The 15,775-nt window shown below is 42.6% G+C and overlaps 1 protein-coding gene across 1 annotated transcript in view; it reads right to left on the reverse strand.

The window, feature by feature from the left end:
• Positions 1–15,775, reverse strand: part of fat3a (FAT atypical cadherin 3a) — a gene marked incomplete at its 5' end in the record, with an annotated part of 125,837 nt that overhangs the window by 32,541 nt on the left and 77,521 nt on the right. The window contains 8 exons of the mRNA XM_080509494.1: positions 1,658–1,872; positions 4,775–5,164; positions 7,063–7,296; positions 7,563–7,716; positions 7,821–8,017; positions 10,844–12,215; positions 12,307–15,035; positions 15,119–15,329. Coding sequence (XP_080365620.1) covers positions 1,658–1,872; positions 4,775–5,164; positions 7,063–7,296; positions 7,563–7,716; positions 7,821–8,017; positions 10,844–12,215; positions 12,307–15,035; positions 15,119–15,329 — 5,502 coding nt within the window. The remainder of the gene's footprint in view (positions 1–1,657; positions 1,873–4,774; positions 5,165–7,062; positions 7,297–7,562; positions 7,717–7,820; positions 8,018–10,843; positions 12,216–12,306; positions 15,036–15,118; positions 15,330–15,775) is intronic.

The raw sequence follows: 15,775 nt of genomic DNA on the forward strand, positions 1-15,775 counted from the left end.
CAAATCGCTGACACACTATTGAAAGACTCCTTGGAGCAAAGACTTTTCAAGGATACTTTGGCACATAGACAAAGTAGGTGAATAAACACAAGCCTTTTGACTTGAAATAAACCAACTCTACTCAACTACCAGGTCCACAGCCAACAAGTAAATTGGCATTTTAATGACCTGGGGTTTGGACATTTCCCCATTGTTCATTAATGTGCGCAAAGTTATCAGTGACTGCTGCGGCTCCATTATCCTGTCACCACTTCACAAGTTGTCCTTCTTTGAACCACCTCTTGTTATGCACCAACAACTGCATCCCAGGAAAACCCTCCAGGAGCAGATGTTCTTACCGAGTTGTCTCGACATCACCAGCTGGTACATGTCAAAATCATCCATGTTGTTATTTTCACCTCATTTTGGTTTTCTTCAAACACAGCAGGTTCATTTGGGGTCAAATATGCCCCCCTCCCCACATCAGCTCTATTAGAATGAGATAATCTGGTCCTCTGAGTTCACCTGTCACTGCTTTTATTGTTGTGGTATACGTATGTTGACAAAAGCATTGTCAAAATGTGAATGAACAGGTGAACACTAACTCAGGAACGCTCCTATGAACCCCATCTGCTCTGTCTGCGACGCTCGAAGCTTTCAATCCTCTCAATCCCAGAGATAAACAATCATGTCAGTCAAGCAGTATTTGCCGACATCTTGGTTAAGCCATTGATACCATCACAGAGAGCAATTATTTTCAGCCTGGAGGTGGAGCCCACATATCCACACAACTGTATATACCAACATTTAGTATGGAATTAGCCTCAGTATCTGCAGGCTGTGTCTGCATATTTCTTTGCCGAAAAAATATTTTGGGAATGCCTCCGTCAATGGGGAAAGTTGATATTGAAATGATTGTATCTCCAAAGATAAATGACTTGCGCAGTGAAAAAACTATTGATGGGAGGTATTAAATGCAATTTTAGAGAGGCCTTCAAAAATATTGTTCAAACATGTTAAGTTCTGTGACTTTCAAGCCTTTGAATGAGAGTCAACATTTGTATCAAATATGAGTAAAGAAATAGAATGCTTTAAAAACTCAACAAAGTGAACACGCACATATCCATGGAAATGAGGACTTTTGATTACGTTAGGTCCGATTTACTCAAGAATGATCTGCTGAAAATGGCACAAAATGAAATGCGATTCCATGGAGTTGGATGTGTTGGAGGATGAATTTACAGCTAATATATTTGACTTAAGCCAAAAAAAAAAAGAGAATATGGGACATGATCTTTGATGAAAGACTGGTGCCACAGATCAGATTCAAAATCAAAGAACAACACAGATTATACTAAATAACACTAAACCAAAAAAAGGGATACTGAGGTATACGAGGACATTGTTTCTCACCACAATAACAGCAGCTCATCTGTTTAGTTAAAAGCAGCACAAATATTTTAAGATGTTATGAATGACACTGCACTATGTACATCAATCTATTAGCATGTACTCCTACCAGCATTTTGCACAATGCGGAACACATGCCTGATATTCCATTTGCACAAAGGCAACTATTTTAAATGGAGAGTGTGTCTTATTTTGAAACTTTTTTTGGATAAATGAATGTGTTTCTATTCTCAGGTAACAGAACATTTGACCCATTCTGTGAACTCACCTGGACCACAGACTCTCCGATAGTGGCGTCCTCCGACACCACAGTTGAGTAGAGGTCATGGCTGAACATGGGTGCATTGTCGTTGACATCTGTGAGGTTTATGTTCACCGTGGTGATGGCACTCAGAGGAGGCGTGCCGCCATCGCACGCCTCCACCGTAAGGAAGTAGTCCTTGCAGGTCTCGTAGTCCAAAGGCTGGGCCACTAAAATGGCACCTGGGGAATATAATTTGACAGAATGATGCATGAACTGGAACATTCTATGAAGGTTAGCTGAGTAATCAAGTCAAAGGTCTTTTAAAAAAGCCAGCCAATCATTCGCAGTTGTCGCACTATTAACACATTTTTTTGTACAAAATCGACACTGTAGGTGATTTCCCTACCAGCTGCTGTGTTGGTGCTCCTTTTGTTACCAAGAGCTTACATGCTGTTGTTTATTCTGGCTCAAACTCCTCATGCTGCTGTGAATACCCACCAGGCCACCTCATGTGGATTAATCCCCTCTATCAAAAGAGTCCCGGGCAAATGCAACACTTCCTGCTACTGATGTAACACTGAGAGGTTGATACTATTTTTTTTCCTTCAACAATTTCATTACTTTGACTAAGTTGAATTGCAGTACATGGCTTTAGTTCAACATGTTTTGTGTGAGTTTTGAGTGATAGAGAAGTCTTCATGCAAATTGAGACATCAAATAATTAGAAGTGGTGTTACAGTATAAAAGAGTTTTCTCACTGTTGGGGCCACTCAACCTCATGGAAGGGGGAGGGGAGACCACGTTTTGAGAACAAAGGACCACATGCCTACAACTGAAAAAGTCTGCCATTGGTCACGTGATCACCCCCTGGACCCCCCCTTCCAAGGTGCAATACTAGAGGCCAACGGCAGGGGGCGCACGAGAGCTCCCCCTCACCAGCTGGAAGGTCCAGGGCGGGCCCTCCGTCAGGATTGGTCCACATGACCCAGAGCCGACCGGTAACACGAAACCACAACAAGAGGTATAAAACACCCCCGCCGGGGTGATTTCTGCCTCTCCAATGTTGAAACCTGCGTAAAGACGACGCATCCGTTTCGCACGGAGACGAAGTGCCACGTGTGCCCGCTGACCGGGCCGGAGTTCCACACCCGGCCGGACGAGCCGACAACCACCGTGGAACTACTTCTACTTTTCCCTTTTTCCTTTTTTTTCCTTCTTCACCGGAGTCCGAGTGTGCAGCTGCCAGCGCACCCTCCTCCCGCATGCAGACCTGAAGCCGCTTCTTCTCCCCCTCCTCAAAAGAAGCGCTTGATCATCCTGTGGACTTTTTCCTTGTCCACAGACCAGTTTTAGCTTGTTTTACCTGGGACGCCAGAGAAAACAAACTCGCAGCCGGGAAATCAACGGATTTTCCCCGGCCGCCGGCAGCACGTTCACCCTCATCAAACTGAGTAAGGCTTAGAGTCTGGGCAGGCAATGAGAATAACGTGACTGTAATATTGCTGTGTGTTTATTATTGTGTTGAAGTCAGGGACGCCGATCCCTGTTTCCAACCAATCTGTGTCTGCGCGTTGGATTTACATCCACGCGAACCTCCTCTCTCTCTCTCTCTCTCTCGCTCGCTCGCTCTCTCAACTTGCACAGACCATTCCCAGACTGTGGAGTCCAAGACAGTGTGCAGAGCTGAACATATTCTGTCCACTGCCCTTCTCCCTCCCTCCTTTTCATTTTTCCTCTCCTCCTCATAAACGATCGCGTAAAAGCAGCCGCGCGCTGCTGCACCCGCTTCTGTGACCGTGTGTAGTTCACTGTCCCTGGGATTTCTCAGCCACGAGCCCCCAGGCGCGCTCCGAGCAGGCTCACGAGCCGTGCACGAGCACAGTGACGTCACGCTGTCCAGAAAGAGTACACTAAGCGCCTCTGGTGGCCGCGTTGGTGATTGCAATCTCTTGAAAGACCGCCACTCGGTGGACAAGTCGAGTCATTGCATTCTCCCTCCGTGCGCCGCCGCGCCCCTAGTGGTCGTTCCGGTTACTACCTCGAACTAGACGCCTGCCGCCATCTAGTGTCCGTTCGAGGTCATTACACCCACACACACACTGACCCTCCAACGCCTGCCGCCACCTGGTGGACGTTCGTGGTCATTACATCCCACTCAGGCTTCCACACATTCACTCACACACACTCACACACATACATACACACACACACACACTCACACACACACACACCCTCTTTCTTTGTACATAGTGTTTGCTGTTTAATAGATTAGATCTTCGTGTTTGATTGTTTATTACTTAATTGTGTTGTTTTAATAAATGATTTATGAATTATTTTTGAATAATACATTTTTGTTAATAAACGCATTTTAACTGAATTGATCGATTCTTGGTTATCATTGTGTATTTATTGTTGACAATTCACTGGTTTGTAACAGTCTGTGCTCGAATCTCACACCTTCCTTGTTATTTAACATTGTTATATTTACACAGAAATATTAACTTTACTTAAATAACCCTTTTTGACAAACGAGACTGAAATTTGGTATTAGCTATTTCCAGCTTAGCTGGTGGTGCCCCGATTTAATTATTATTTGATAAATAACCAATTTATGCAAATTAATAATTTTTATTAATAAATTATTTTTGATAATTTATTAACTTTTGAGTAATTACTCAATTACTCTAGGAGTTGCTGATGAGTAACTAACCGTTTACTTTATTAGTAATTCCAATTTTTCCTAAATTACTTTCAGTAATCTATTACTTTCAGTAATCCATTACTTACAGTAATTATTTATGCTAATTACCAACCATAAATCCCAACATCACTTATCAACAAAAACCACAACAACTGAAACAAATGACGGTTATCACAGCAAGTGATTACAACTATTTTTTGACCAGGCAGAAAAACAAGACTACTTTTATTTCACCCCATATTGCAATTTATAGGCAATTTCCCATATAAAATGTATAGCAAATTGTCATGAATATAATATTTGAGAGCGTTTGATTGAAAGTCACAGCTTTTTGACACCAAATTAAAAATGTGGAAAACCTGCATCATGAATTGGCAAGTTGATCATGTGTGAATGAAGAGATTGAGGAAGCCTGAAATGTGATTCATCAAGTCACTCACCAGTCAGAGGATGGATGTGGAACTTCCCATGCTCATTTCCTGATCGGATGCTGTAGGTGATCTCGGCGTTGGTGCCAATGTCCTTGCTAGCGGCGTACACCCTCAAGACCTCGGTGCCCACCCCAACGTCCTCTGGCACAGTCGCCAGCTGGTCACGTCGCTCGAACACAGGTGGGTTGTCGTTGATGTCCAGCACGGTGATGGTGACGTTGACCAAAGAGAAGAGGGGCAGCGGTGAGCCCTGATCGGATGCACGGACCGTTATCTGATAGGCTGGCTGGATCTCGCGATCCAGGATGCGTTCCAGGACCACGATGCCGGAGGACTTGTCGATGGAGAAAAATCCTCCTGCAGAGTCGGCCAGGGAATAGACAACCACCCGACCGGGACCTGCTGTGAAGGAAGGTGAGAAGGTCATGTCGGAGGTTTATAGGCTTCATGTTGTTTTTACCTGACGACTGTTTCCTTACAATACTGCATTTTCTCCAGGCTCTGTTTACACTGCAATGTTTTCATTTGAGATCAGAACATTTTCCTGGTGCTTACAGTGTCTGTTTATGTGACAATGGTGCTCAGAGCGACTGAAAACCAATTTTTTTTAAAACAGCTCCAAAGGTAGAAATTTTGGGGAACGCTCGATGTAAACAGGGAAAATTCGAACTTTGGGAAAATGCTGCTACTGCGCCATATGGACCAACTGAACAGAACTGAACTGACTCACAATCCCTGCACTCCTGGAACTTGGTAATTTCAATACAAAAACAACAGCACCCACTCGTGGTCTGGCATGCTAACTACATTATTGTCAGCGTTTCTGCCGTTTCCGTGTGAACCATGTGTTTTCACTTGAAACAAATAGGGCCTTACTTATACAAAAGTCCTATGCAGATAAGCGTTCTCTCTCCACTAATCTTTCACTCATCATACAATTTATCCTTTTAGTTTTCAGGTGAATGAACAACATCCTGGCTGGCCTTGAGTATAAACACTTAATAAACACACTTGGTCATTCACATCTGTACAAGTATTTAAGCTCATTGAGGTCATGCTCACGACTTGTAAAGGTATGTACTCAATTAGCTCTACTTGTGAGTGATACCACATGTGCCAAGCTTGGAGATCACTTTTCAAATTTAAATGACTCTTGTTTCCTGTCTGCGTTGGCTTTACCTTCCATTTTATTCTGAGAAATATCTCAAATAGTTTGTCGCCTTGTTAAACCGCAATTGCCGAAAACTCACGACATAGTTTAAAGCCTCGATTAAAATGTAATCAGACTGAAGGATTTAACGTCTATTTTGAACTGAGAATAAAAAAATACAGCACATGCTGAAATTAAGGTTTGCGACATGCTTTGTGAATTTGAAACTGGCCACACATTTACCGGTAATAATTGATGAGACTGTGATACATTCAGTACACATACATTGTTTCTGTGGCTCGAGAAGCACTTATAAGCCAGTAAGATAAGCCAGCACATAATTGTAGCCTACAAGTAAAGGATCACCCTTAAGAGTTCAGGGTCTCCTTTGTTGCATATTTCACATTGTGGTGAAAGTTTTCAGTGGATAACAGGTGTGGACTGCAGGTAGAGCTTTAGTAGAATGTAGAAATTTCCTCTGGTGGTGGTGAGTTATGTGTTTTTTACCGTAACATCAGCTGATAAAATACATCATCCACCTCCACCAGATGACCTTTCTGATGAAAATGTGAGGATCCAGTTGAAACATGACAAAGGTATGTGGCTACATAACTACATAACTGCTCGAAGTTGGAAGACCACAGGACAAACGGTGGCTGGTATTGTCTTACAAATACCTGCAGTTTTTAAACATTGAGGGAGCTTTGACTTTTGTGCTCCATGTATATCAACCCACTACATTAACTTCACGAACACTGGCTTTTGAATTATGCACTCATAAAACACTAGATGGGTCTCATCGAATTTAGTGCAGAAGATGTAAAACATCTGATCTTTCATAGCGATCCCATCCAACTTATTTTGACCTCTTGTCTACAAATTTCAGCTCTTTCACCAATTGTAATGCAGGAATCATACAGTCTGAAGGTCATCAACACTGTCCCTAAAGACATCATGTTCTAACTGAGACCAAGCACCCGCACATAGGTAAGGATGTGTATGGGTCAATTTCAACAAACCATGTATTTTCTTTGTGCTATTAAAAAGTAAATGCAGTTGTATATATTTTTATTGATATTTTTATTCAATGTCAAGACGAACTACGCTCATTTTGCAGCCAGCGTGATTGCAGCCATGGTTGTATTACCTTCATCGGGGTCGATGGCCTGGATGCGTGTGAGCAGGGCTTTGGTGGCGGTGTCTTCATAGACACTGGCTGTGTATTGTGGCAGGGTGAAAATGGGCGGGTTGTCGTTCATGTCAGTCAGCGCCAACTGCACCTCCGCACGGCACCACCGTCCACCACCGTCAGTCGCCTGGGCAACCAGCCGGTAATTAGGTGTCACCTCACGGTCCAGATTCACCGACGACTTGATCTCCCCTTGACAAGTTAGAAACCGCAATGACAAGCATTGAGACAGGAGTACTGAATGGAGTCATGAACACTGTCACATGAGCTGTGAAGTGGCCTCTGGGAAAGAAAACGTGTCACTTTCTATGCAAGCAGTGTGAATGGTGACTTTTTTTCTCAACTGGATTGTTTTTGGTTTCACTTTACAAACAGTGCTTTAGGTATTAAAAAAACCCCAAAAAACCAAAAAAAACCACAAAAAACCAAACAGTTCAAATGCTACACTTTGCCCTTACCAGTATCCGGATCAATGCTGAAATCAGGTGATCCAGGACCATGTAGGGAGTACTGGATCCAAGCATTGATGCCCACATCTGCATCTGAAGCTACAATCCTCAGAAGAGCACTGTTGACTGGGAGGTCTTCAGGTATGAAGGCAGTGTACAAAGCCTTCCCACACACAGATACAGCAAAGGAGTGAATAAATGGAGTTGTGACAACCGTTAGCGAGGCCCCACTGCCACTGTCTCTCCTGCCACTATTGCATTTCTCACCTGGTCACACACGGGGCTGTTGTCATTGGTATCGATCACCGTCACCTCCACCATCGCCTGGGTCACAAAGAGTCCGTCACTGGCCGTGACATTGATGATGTAGAGGTTGCGTTCCTCCCTGTCCAACGGGCCTTTCACGTACATTTTCCACTCGCCTTGAACAAGGCCGAGCGCAAAAACACCACGATAGTTCCCACCTAGACAGCAAAATTAAAATCAAAACACTCCATTGAGTACCAGTTGAAGGCACACCAGTGGAGTGTTTTACATTTCTGCTCAAACACAGAGACATAATATCTATACATACAAATTGTTACACATATTATGCGTTTGGTTAGGATGAACCAAGGCTACTAGGAGATAATTGGGCACTTCAAACCAAAATGTCACGGAAAAATATTGAACCCAGGTCATTTCGTTGTAAAGCTAAAAGTTGACCATTATACTGTACTACATGACACCCCAAGAGGTCTTCTTGACTTTGTGAATTCAGGTCCAAGTCTCTGTTCTGCTGTATGGGCTGTCTCCTATTGTAGTCCTTACCTGGGGCGAATAGCTTCGCCCCCAATATATAATATGCTCATTAATTTACTATACGGGCAATTTCTTGATCCGCTGCATTCATGGAAGCAATGGTTTGGTAAAACTACTTTATAATTACGGCAATCATTTTAAATGTCTGCTTTATATGGACACTAAAGGGAAATTAATGTTGCAGCTGTAGCTAAAGGTTGGAGCATAATACTGAGGATTTATGAGAGCGCTGGGTGGCTGCTGATCCATTTAACTTGACTGTCGAGCCACCCGTGTATCTCCCAGGCGGCTCTGTCCCCTCTCACACATTAATAGAAAAAGGAAGATGTTATTTAGTGCATGGAAGTGGTAATATATTGCTACAGAGAGAGCTTCTAAAAACCCATCACTTCACAGTTTACTGTTAGAAAACAACAGTGGAACTTGCAAGCACAGATTAATGGGTTCAAGCATAATTGCGCTTTCTATAATGGTTAAAACAAAAAGACCTGATGGATTAAACAAGAGCATTATGTAACCCAAGTTCATAAGCTTATTTATTAGAGTAAACAAAATGAATTCAAAAACATCAGAATTAACTTTTATAAAACAGTCCAGACACATTTGACTGAGTTGTCCTGGAATAGGATCCCACACACACTGACCGTTAACTGGATGAGGTAATATAGAAGATCGATGGATGGATAGGCCAGTAAAATAACAGAAAAATTATAGAATCTGTGGGAAACTGCATATTTCTATTTTTACAGTACAATGCAGTACATCCCTATGATAATTATATTCTGAGTTAGACAATTATAACATGCATCTAGGGCCTATTGTTATAGACAACAGTGATAAAGGTTCATTGCAGTGCTAACACATACATTGACACCCAATATGGAGTCAGAATTTGTGGAGACATGCATGTTTATGGACTACCAGGAAAGCCATAAACCCACTGATAGGTTAAGCCTTTATGACTCAGAAAAAATTACAACAGTGTTGACAACTCCACAGAGCCAAATTGTAGTATTCAAATATTTGGTCCAGTTGGTGGATTTTTACATTCATTTATTGGATTTATTCATACGTACATTGGATTCTGCAAAAAAAAAATCACAAACAGACCTTCTGAACTGTCAAACCATCTGATGGGTGTTTTTCCCCCCATAATAAACGCAACCAGAAGCTTCAATAAGTGAGAGGCAGATTGACTCAAATCTGTCTATTTGGAGTGTCTTCATAGACTTAAATGGGGTCTTTTCACTACAATGGGTCTATTCTTGTTGAGTGGACTCGCCCTTCACGGAGTTCATTTTTTCATAACAATCCATGTTTTCTTTGCACTACTATGTTTGCCATTGATTCGCTCACCCTCCTCCCTGCAGCATTGCAGCAGTTTCTTTTACTTCAGCTGTCAGCTACAAGGTCACATTACTCACGCGTCTGTCATTCAGCCCAGCTGTCTGGCTGATATTCATTAAAAACTCATCAGGGGAAGGATTTCCCCCCATTAAAAGTCCTTCATTAAGAAGCTAGCTCCCTTTGGTATGGCAGTCCTCTGTCGTGATCTCCCAGGGAGACCAAACTTCATTACTACTCTCCAGCTTGTCAATGCGCAGACAGCAAATCAGAGAAGCTAGTCCTTTGATCACAGGCCGTAACATTCATGCTATTAATGCTGATGTTCAGTATTCACCTTGAATTTTCCTGAATTTTCTGATACTTATTTCCTCTCATTTCTTCTAATTTCCTCCTCCTTCTTACCTAATCCTTTCACAAACAGAGATCTATTCATGCATTTTTGATATGCTACAAAAGTTGAGAATATAGAGATAAAATATGAGAGTGCAGTTCACTCTGAAAAGAGGCACATTGAATCTGGACAAACATGTAAAGCTCGCCTCCTTTTAAAGACCAGCAAGTACCAAGTGGTTTCATTGCTTATTACTAACTGTAGCTATACTTAACATGTTACAACAATGTTTGGATAAAAGCATTTTTCTAATTTTTTTAAAACTGTACATTATAGTTCTACTTCTATAAACATATATACTACAGTTTTTCTCTGCGATAGACTGGCAACCACCCAAGCGTCCAAACCCCCAATTCAAAGGTGCTGTGAGCTATTGTAAGTATAAAAAGATATTTAAAAGACAAAGCAGCTTAATATGCTTGGTGAGACCCTACACTTTAGAAATGTAGTCAGTGAAATTAATCTTACAAAAGTACAAGAGGGCATATTGCATCATTGAGTATTACAGTGTCTTTATAGTTCAATATAGAATGATATCAGTGATATATACGAAAAAAGATACATAACGTAGGAAAAATGTTTATCCCGGGAATATTGCTTTATCCAGGAAATGGTTCCTCAGCCACTCATAATTTGTGAAAATATGAAATGCACAACTTTACAAAGCATTGCCTTTGGATACATACAAACATTTAGCATCAACACTTGTCTTTAAAAATGTTGTTACAATGGCATTCATAACTTTACTTACCTGTTATGTGGTAGCTGACTTGTCGGTTAACAACAGAACTGTCGTCATCTCTTGTGTTCAGGACAGCCACCACCTCCCCTGGGGGATCACTCTCCTGAACTGAACCAAAGTATTGGTTCTCCATGAACTTGGGTGGGTTGTCGTTGACGTCTGACACTGCCACAGTTACAGTTGTGGTGCTGGAAAGAGACAGAGTCTCCCCGAGGTCTGAGGCCACTACTGTGAATGTGTAGGATGGCTTGGTTTCATGATCAAGGTCCTTGTGAGTTGAGATCCAGCCTGTGTTGCTGTCAATATTAAAAGTGCCAACCAGTGTGTCGAGATCTCCATCTGACTGAATTAATGTCCCAAGTCTGTAGGTCACCTGACCATTGGCACCTGAATCTGGATCAAATGCTTGGACTTGGATGATTCTGGTTCCAATAGCCATTCCTTCCATCACAGTTGTGTCATAAGAAGTGGTATCAAAGGCTGGTTTGTTATCATTGAGATCCAACACTCGGACCTCCACATCGATAGACGTCACTGACTCAAGCTTAGCCTGTTGCGCTGTGGCAGTAATTTTGAAATTATATCCTTTGATTACTTCATGATCCAAAGGTTTATCCAGTTTGATCACTCCTGTATCTTTTTCCACCACAAACACCCCGTCTTGGTTGTTTTCACCAGTTTCTCCATTAACAACAGCGAAAGTAGCAGAGAGTGGCGCAAACCCCGTTGGAGTGTTGAGGTGCACTGTTCCTATCGCTGAACCTATGGGGGTGTTCTCTGGTATGCTAAACAAGTAGTGATGTTGGTTGAAAGTAGGAATAAAAGCATCTGGTGAAAGGACATGAATGTACACAGACACTAAAGAGTGTCGGACTGGATTTCCTCCATCCACAGCCTTCACAAAAAAAGATAATACAGAATTCCTCAAGTGACTGAAGCTGCCCTTTGTCACCATCCAGCCATTGTCTGGGTCTATCTCCAAAATGTCTACCACAGGGACATGTGCTTCACTATAAAGTGAATATGTCACTTTAGCATTAATGCCATCATCGGGATCGTGAGCCTGAATCTGTGTCACCAAAAAACCTTTCGCCACATCGGATTTAACTGAAGCTCGGTACTCAGTTGCACGGAAGCGGGGTGCATTATCATTATCATCCAACAGAGTCACTTGAACAGTGCAGTAAGAAACACGTCCACCTGTGTCTTGGGCTGCCACTGTGAGAACAATATTCTTATTGGCTGGATCTTCACGGTCAAGCTTTTCTACGGTGGAGATTTGACCATTTGCATCTATATTGAACTGGTCCTTTCCCAAGTCATTCACAAAAGAATAACTGATCAGTCCAAATGCTCCGGGGTCTGCATCCGTTGCTTTTACCTGGAATGAATATAATTGTTTCAAGGTCAATGAGTATTTATGGCAAGAGGATTGAATGAAGAAAATTAAGCCTTTTGGTAACATCACTTACCTGTATGACCTTGGACCCCACGGCAGCATTCTCTCGGAATTCTGCCTCATACAAGTTCTGTCCAAACACTGGACTGTGCAAGTTAGCACCCAACACTTTTACATGAACTTGTGCAGTGCTGGTAAACACCCCATCAGAAACTGAGACATTGAGGCTATAAACAGGCTCCATTCTTTGCTTACGATGGCTTGACAAAGTGATGATTCCTGTCTTCTTGTCCATCACAAAGTTCATTCTTTCATTTCCTGACAAAATACTGTACTCCAACTTGTCGAAATCTGAACTGTCAGCATCTGAGGCCTGAACACAGGTTATGAAGTGTCCACGGGGAGCTAACTCATTCACGTAGGCCTCATACAGCAACTGGTTGAAGATTGGAGGGTTGTCATTCATGTCATTCAAGACAACAGTCACAGATACTTCGCTGCTCAAGGGAGGGAAGCCATTATCAGTGGCCCTGACGATAAAATCATACTTCTGTACCAGTTCATGATCTAGCATTCGTGCTGTCAGTATCAATCCACTGCTGCTGTCAATGTGAAAATAATCTGTGCTGTTGTGGACATCTGAAAATATTTGGTAGCGGACAACATTGTTTTTCTCCGAGTCTTTGTCCGTGGCAATGACTTGAAGTGCTGGGGTTCCAATCATGGCGGTTTCAGACAATACCACCCTGTAGGACATTTTCTGGAAGATGGGAGGGTTATCGTTCACATCCTGGACAAACACCTCTACGTCAACCTCAGCACGAGCACCGGTCAAGTAGTCTGTGGCTCTGATAGTGAGGTGGTAAGATGCTGCTGTTTCATAGTCCAAAGAGTGAATGACGCTGATGACTCCAGTATCAAAACCAATGTCAAACTGAAGCGATGGATCGCCATCAACAATTGTGTAGATTATGTTTTGACCTTCAGGGCTGGTGGCATTTATGCCGAGGATAGGTGTGTGCACAGCCACATCCTCATTCACAGAAACAGAGTAAAATGATTTGTCAAAGACAGGCATGGCTTTGTTGACGACAGTAATGGGAAACTCAGTAGTTGTTGAAAGAGGTGGATAACCACCATCTTTGGCATATATCACCATCTGGTATTCCACGTTAGACAAATCAGAGTCAAAAGACCTCTTAAGGCTGAGACTACCAGTCTGCCGATTGATCTCAAAATGTCCATGGTCATCCTTAAGATAGTAAGACACCTCTCCATTAATTCCTTTGTCGCCATCTACTGCCATGACCCTAAAAATTGGTGATCCTGGTTCCGCTTCTACTTGAACGGCAGCATAATAGGGAAGTCCAACGAAAACAGGGGCATTGTCATTTATGTCCTCCACTTGAACTCTAACCATAACTCTGGCAACATGAAGACGATCATGCTCCCTCCTTGCTTCAACAACTAATTCATAGAACTCTTGCTCCTCACGGTCAAATGGTATTCCTGTTGTCTGGATGACGCCAGATGTTGGACGTATTCGGAATCTTGTACCAGCATTTAACAAGGTGTACTTCAGGGGTTCATTAAGACGGTTTCCCACAGCATTGACCACAGCCACTTTAGTGATATTTGATATGTTCTCTCTGATAGAAGAAGAGTAAATGTTGTGGGTAAAGCTGAGACCAGAATCCAGGGCTTCTCTGACCAGTATTGTCACCAACGCTGTGCTGGAAAATTTCCCATCGGAAACTTTGACACTGAAGCGAAAACGCTCTTTGGAGAAGTTGTTGTTTTTTACTACAATAATTCCACTTGAAGGTTGAATGGCAAAATGGTCCAGTACCCCATCAGTCAGAGAATATATAAGCTCTGTAGGGACATCTTTGTCAGGATCTATGGCGGAAACCTGCAATGCCTCGACTCCCACATATGTGGGAAGAAGCAGAACAGTTTCATAGGAACTTTGGGTGAATCGAGGCGGTGAATCATTTGTGTCAATCACTTCTATCGTTACTTCAGTTGGACTATCTGCTGTCAACTGGGGTCTGCCATTGTCCCGAACATGAACATGGAAGTGGAAGCTTGCGAATGTCTCATGGTCCAGATTAGCAATGGTTCGTATGGAGCCAGTTCCTGAGTCCACTGTGAAGAACATTTTGGCAGTATCTTCAACAATCTGATAGACCAACAGAGCATTTTGGTTGCGGTCATTGTCGGTGGCCTTGATTACTAAAGGTGTGTCATCTGAGTTCAAGACCACACTGTTGATAGGTGCCACTTCACTAATGCTTCCATGATAGTGGAGCTGCTGGAACACAGGTGGGTTGTCGTTCTCATCGACCAGCTGGATTAAAAGAGTGGCATTTGACGCCATGCCAGCCATGTTAGTAGCCTGGACTATCAGGTTGTATGACATTGTGGTTTCATAGTCCAGAGGTTTTTGAGTAGTTATTACACCACTGTATTGATTAATCTGAAATACATGTTCTGTGTTGCCCTTCTTGATGTCATAGGTAAGAGTTGATTGGCTGACTGCATTCACTGTGGTGACGGAGGTCCCGACCATTGCGTTTTCTGTGATTTCAGTCTGGTATTCCGGTTGAGGGAACTTTGGACCAGCGTTGTCTGAGAGAGTGACAGCAATACGCACTATTGTTGTTGTGGACAGGGGAGGAGAGCCATTGTCAGTGACCCTGACAGTGAGAACATAGTGACCTATGCTTGACAGGTCCAGGTCACGGGCAACAGTGATGATACCCAAAACTGGTTCAATATGGAAGGAATTTCCAGTGTTGCCTGTTGACCAAAAATAACATCAGTGTGTTGTAAAACGTATTGGTACAATAAAAAGGAAGTATTTTGTTGTATGTGGAGCTTACCAGCTTCAATAGTGTAGTGCAGCTCTGCATTCTCGCCTTTATCTTTGTCCAGAGCAGTGACTTGGGCTACAGCTGATCCCACTGCTGCGGACTCATAGACTGAACCTTCATACAGAGCACTGGTAAAAATGGGTACATGATCATTGATATCTTCCACTTCTATGAGCACACGGGCCAGATTTTTCCTGTATGGGAACTCTTGGTCCTTCACCTGTGAACAAATACACCCAAAACAGAAAGACTTAATCAAAGTCACAAAGTCATACAAAATCACTATACTGGGATATGTTAATGCTCTCAGTATCCTTTGTTATATATTATTCTCCCACATTTCACTAGTTTTAAACTGGCTGTTTGCTGTTCAGTATGTAAAAAGTACGAAAACCAAATGTGCTCACTTGTTGCTGTAATTAGCTTAATTTTGTAATGATACATTCTGGTAGTAGAAGAGCACAGACAAGTGTCCCCGATTCACTTACTACCTCACATGTAAACCTCTAATGGCTCCAGTTAAACTGACCATGGTCATTTGTTATGATGCACTTAGTGGTTAAGGGTCAATACCCATTAAGATCCCCAGATATTTGATCTGCATTTGAGGTCAGTTAAGGTCAGTAGATCAGCATGGTATTTTGTAAAGTGACCAAAATCCTTCTG

This window comes from Blennius ocellaris (genome assembly GCF_963422515.1).
Source record: "Blennius ocellaris genome assembly, chromosome: 2".
In the NCBI taxonomy this organism is placed as follows: Eukaryota; Metazoa; Chordata; class Actinopteri; order Blenniiformes; family Blenniidae; genus Blennius; species Blennius ocellaris.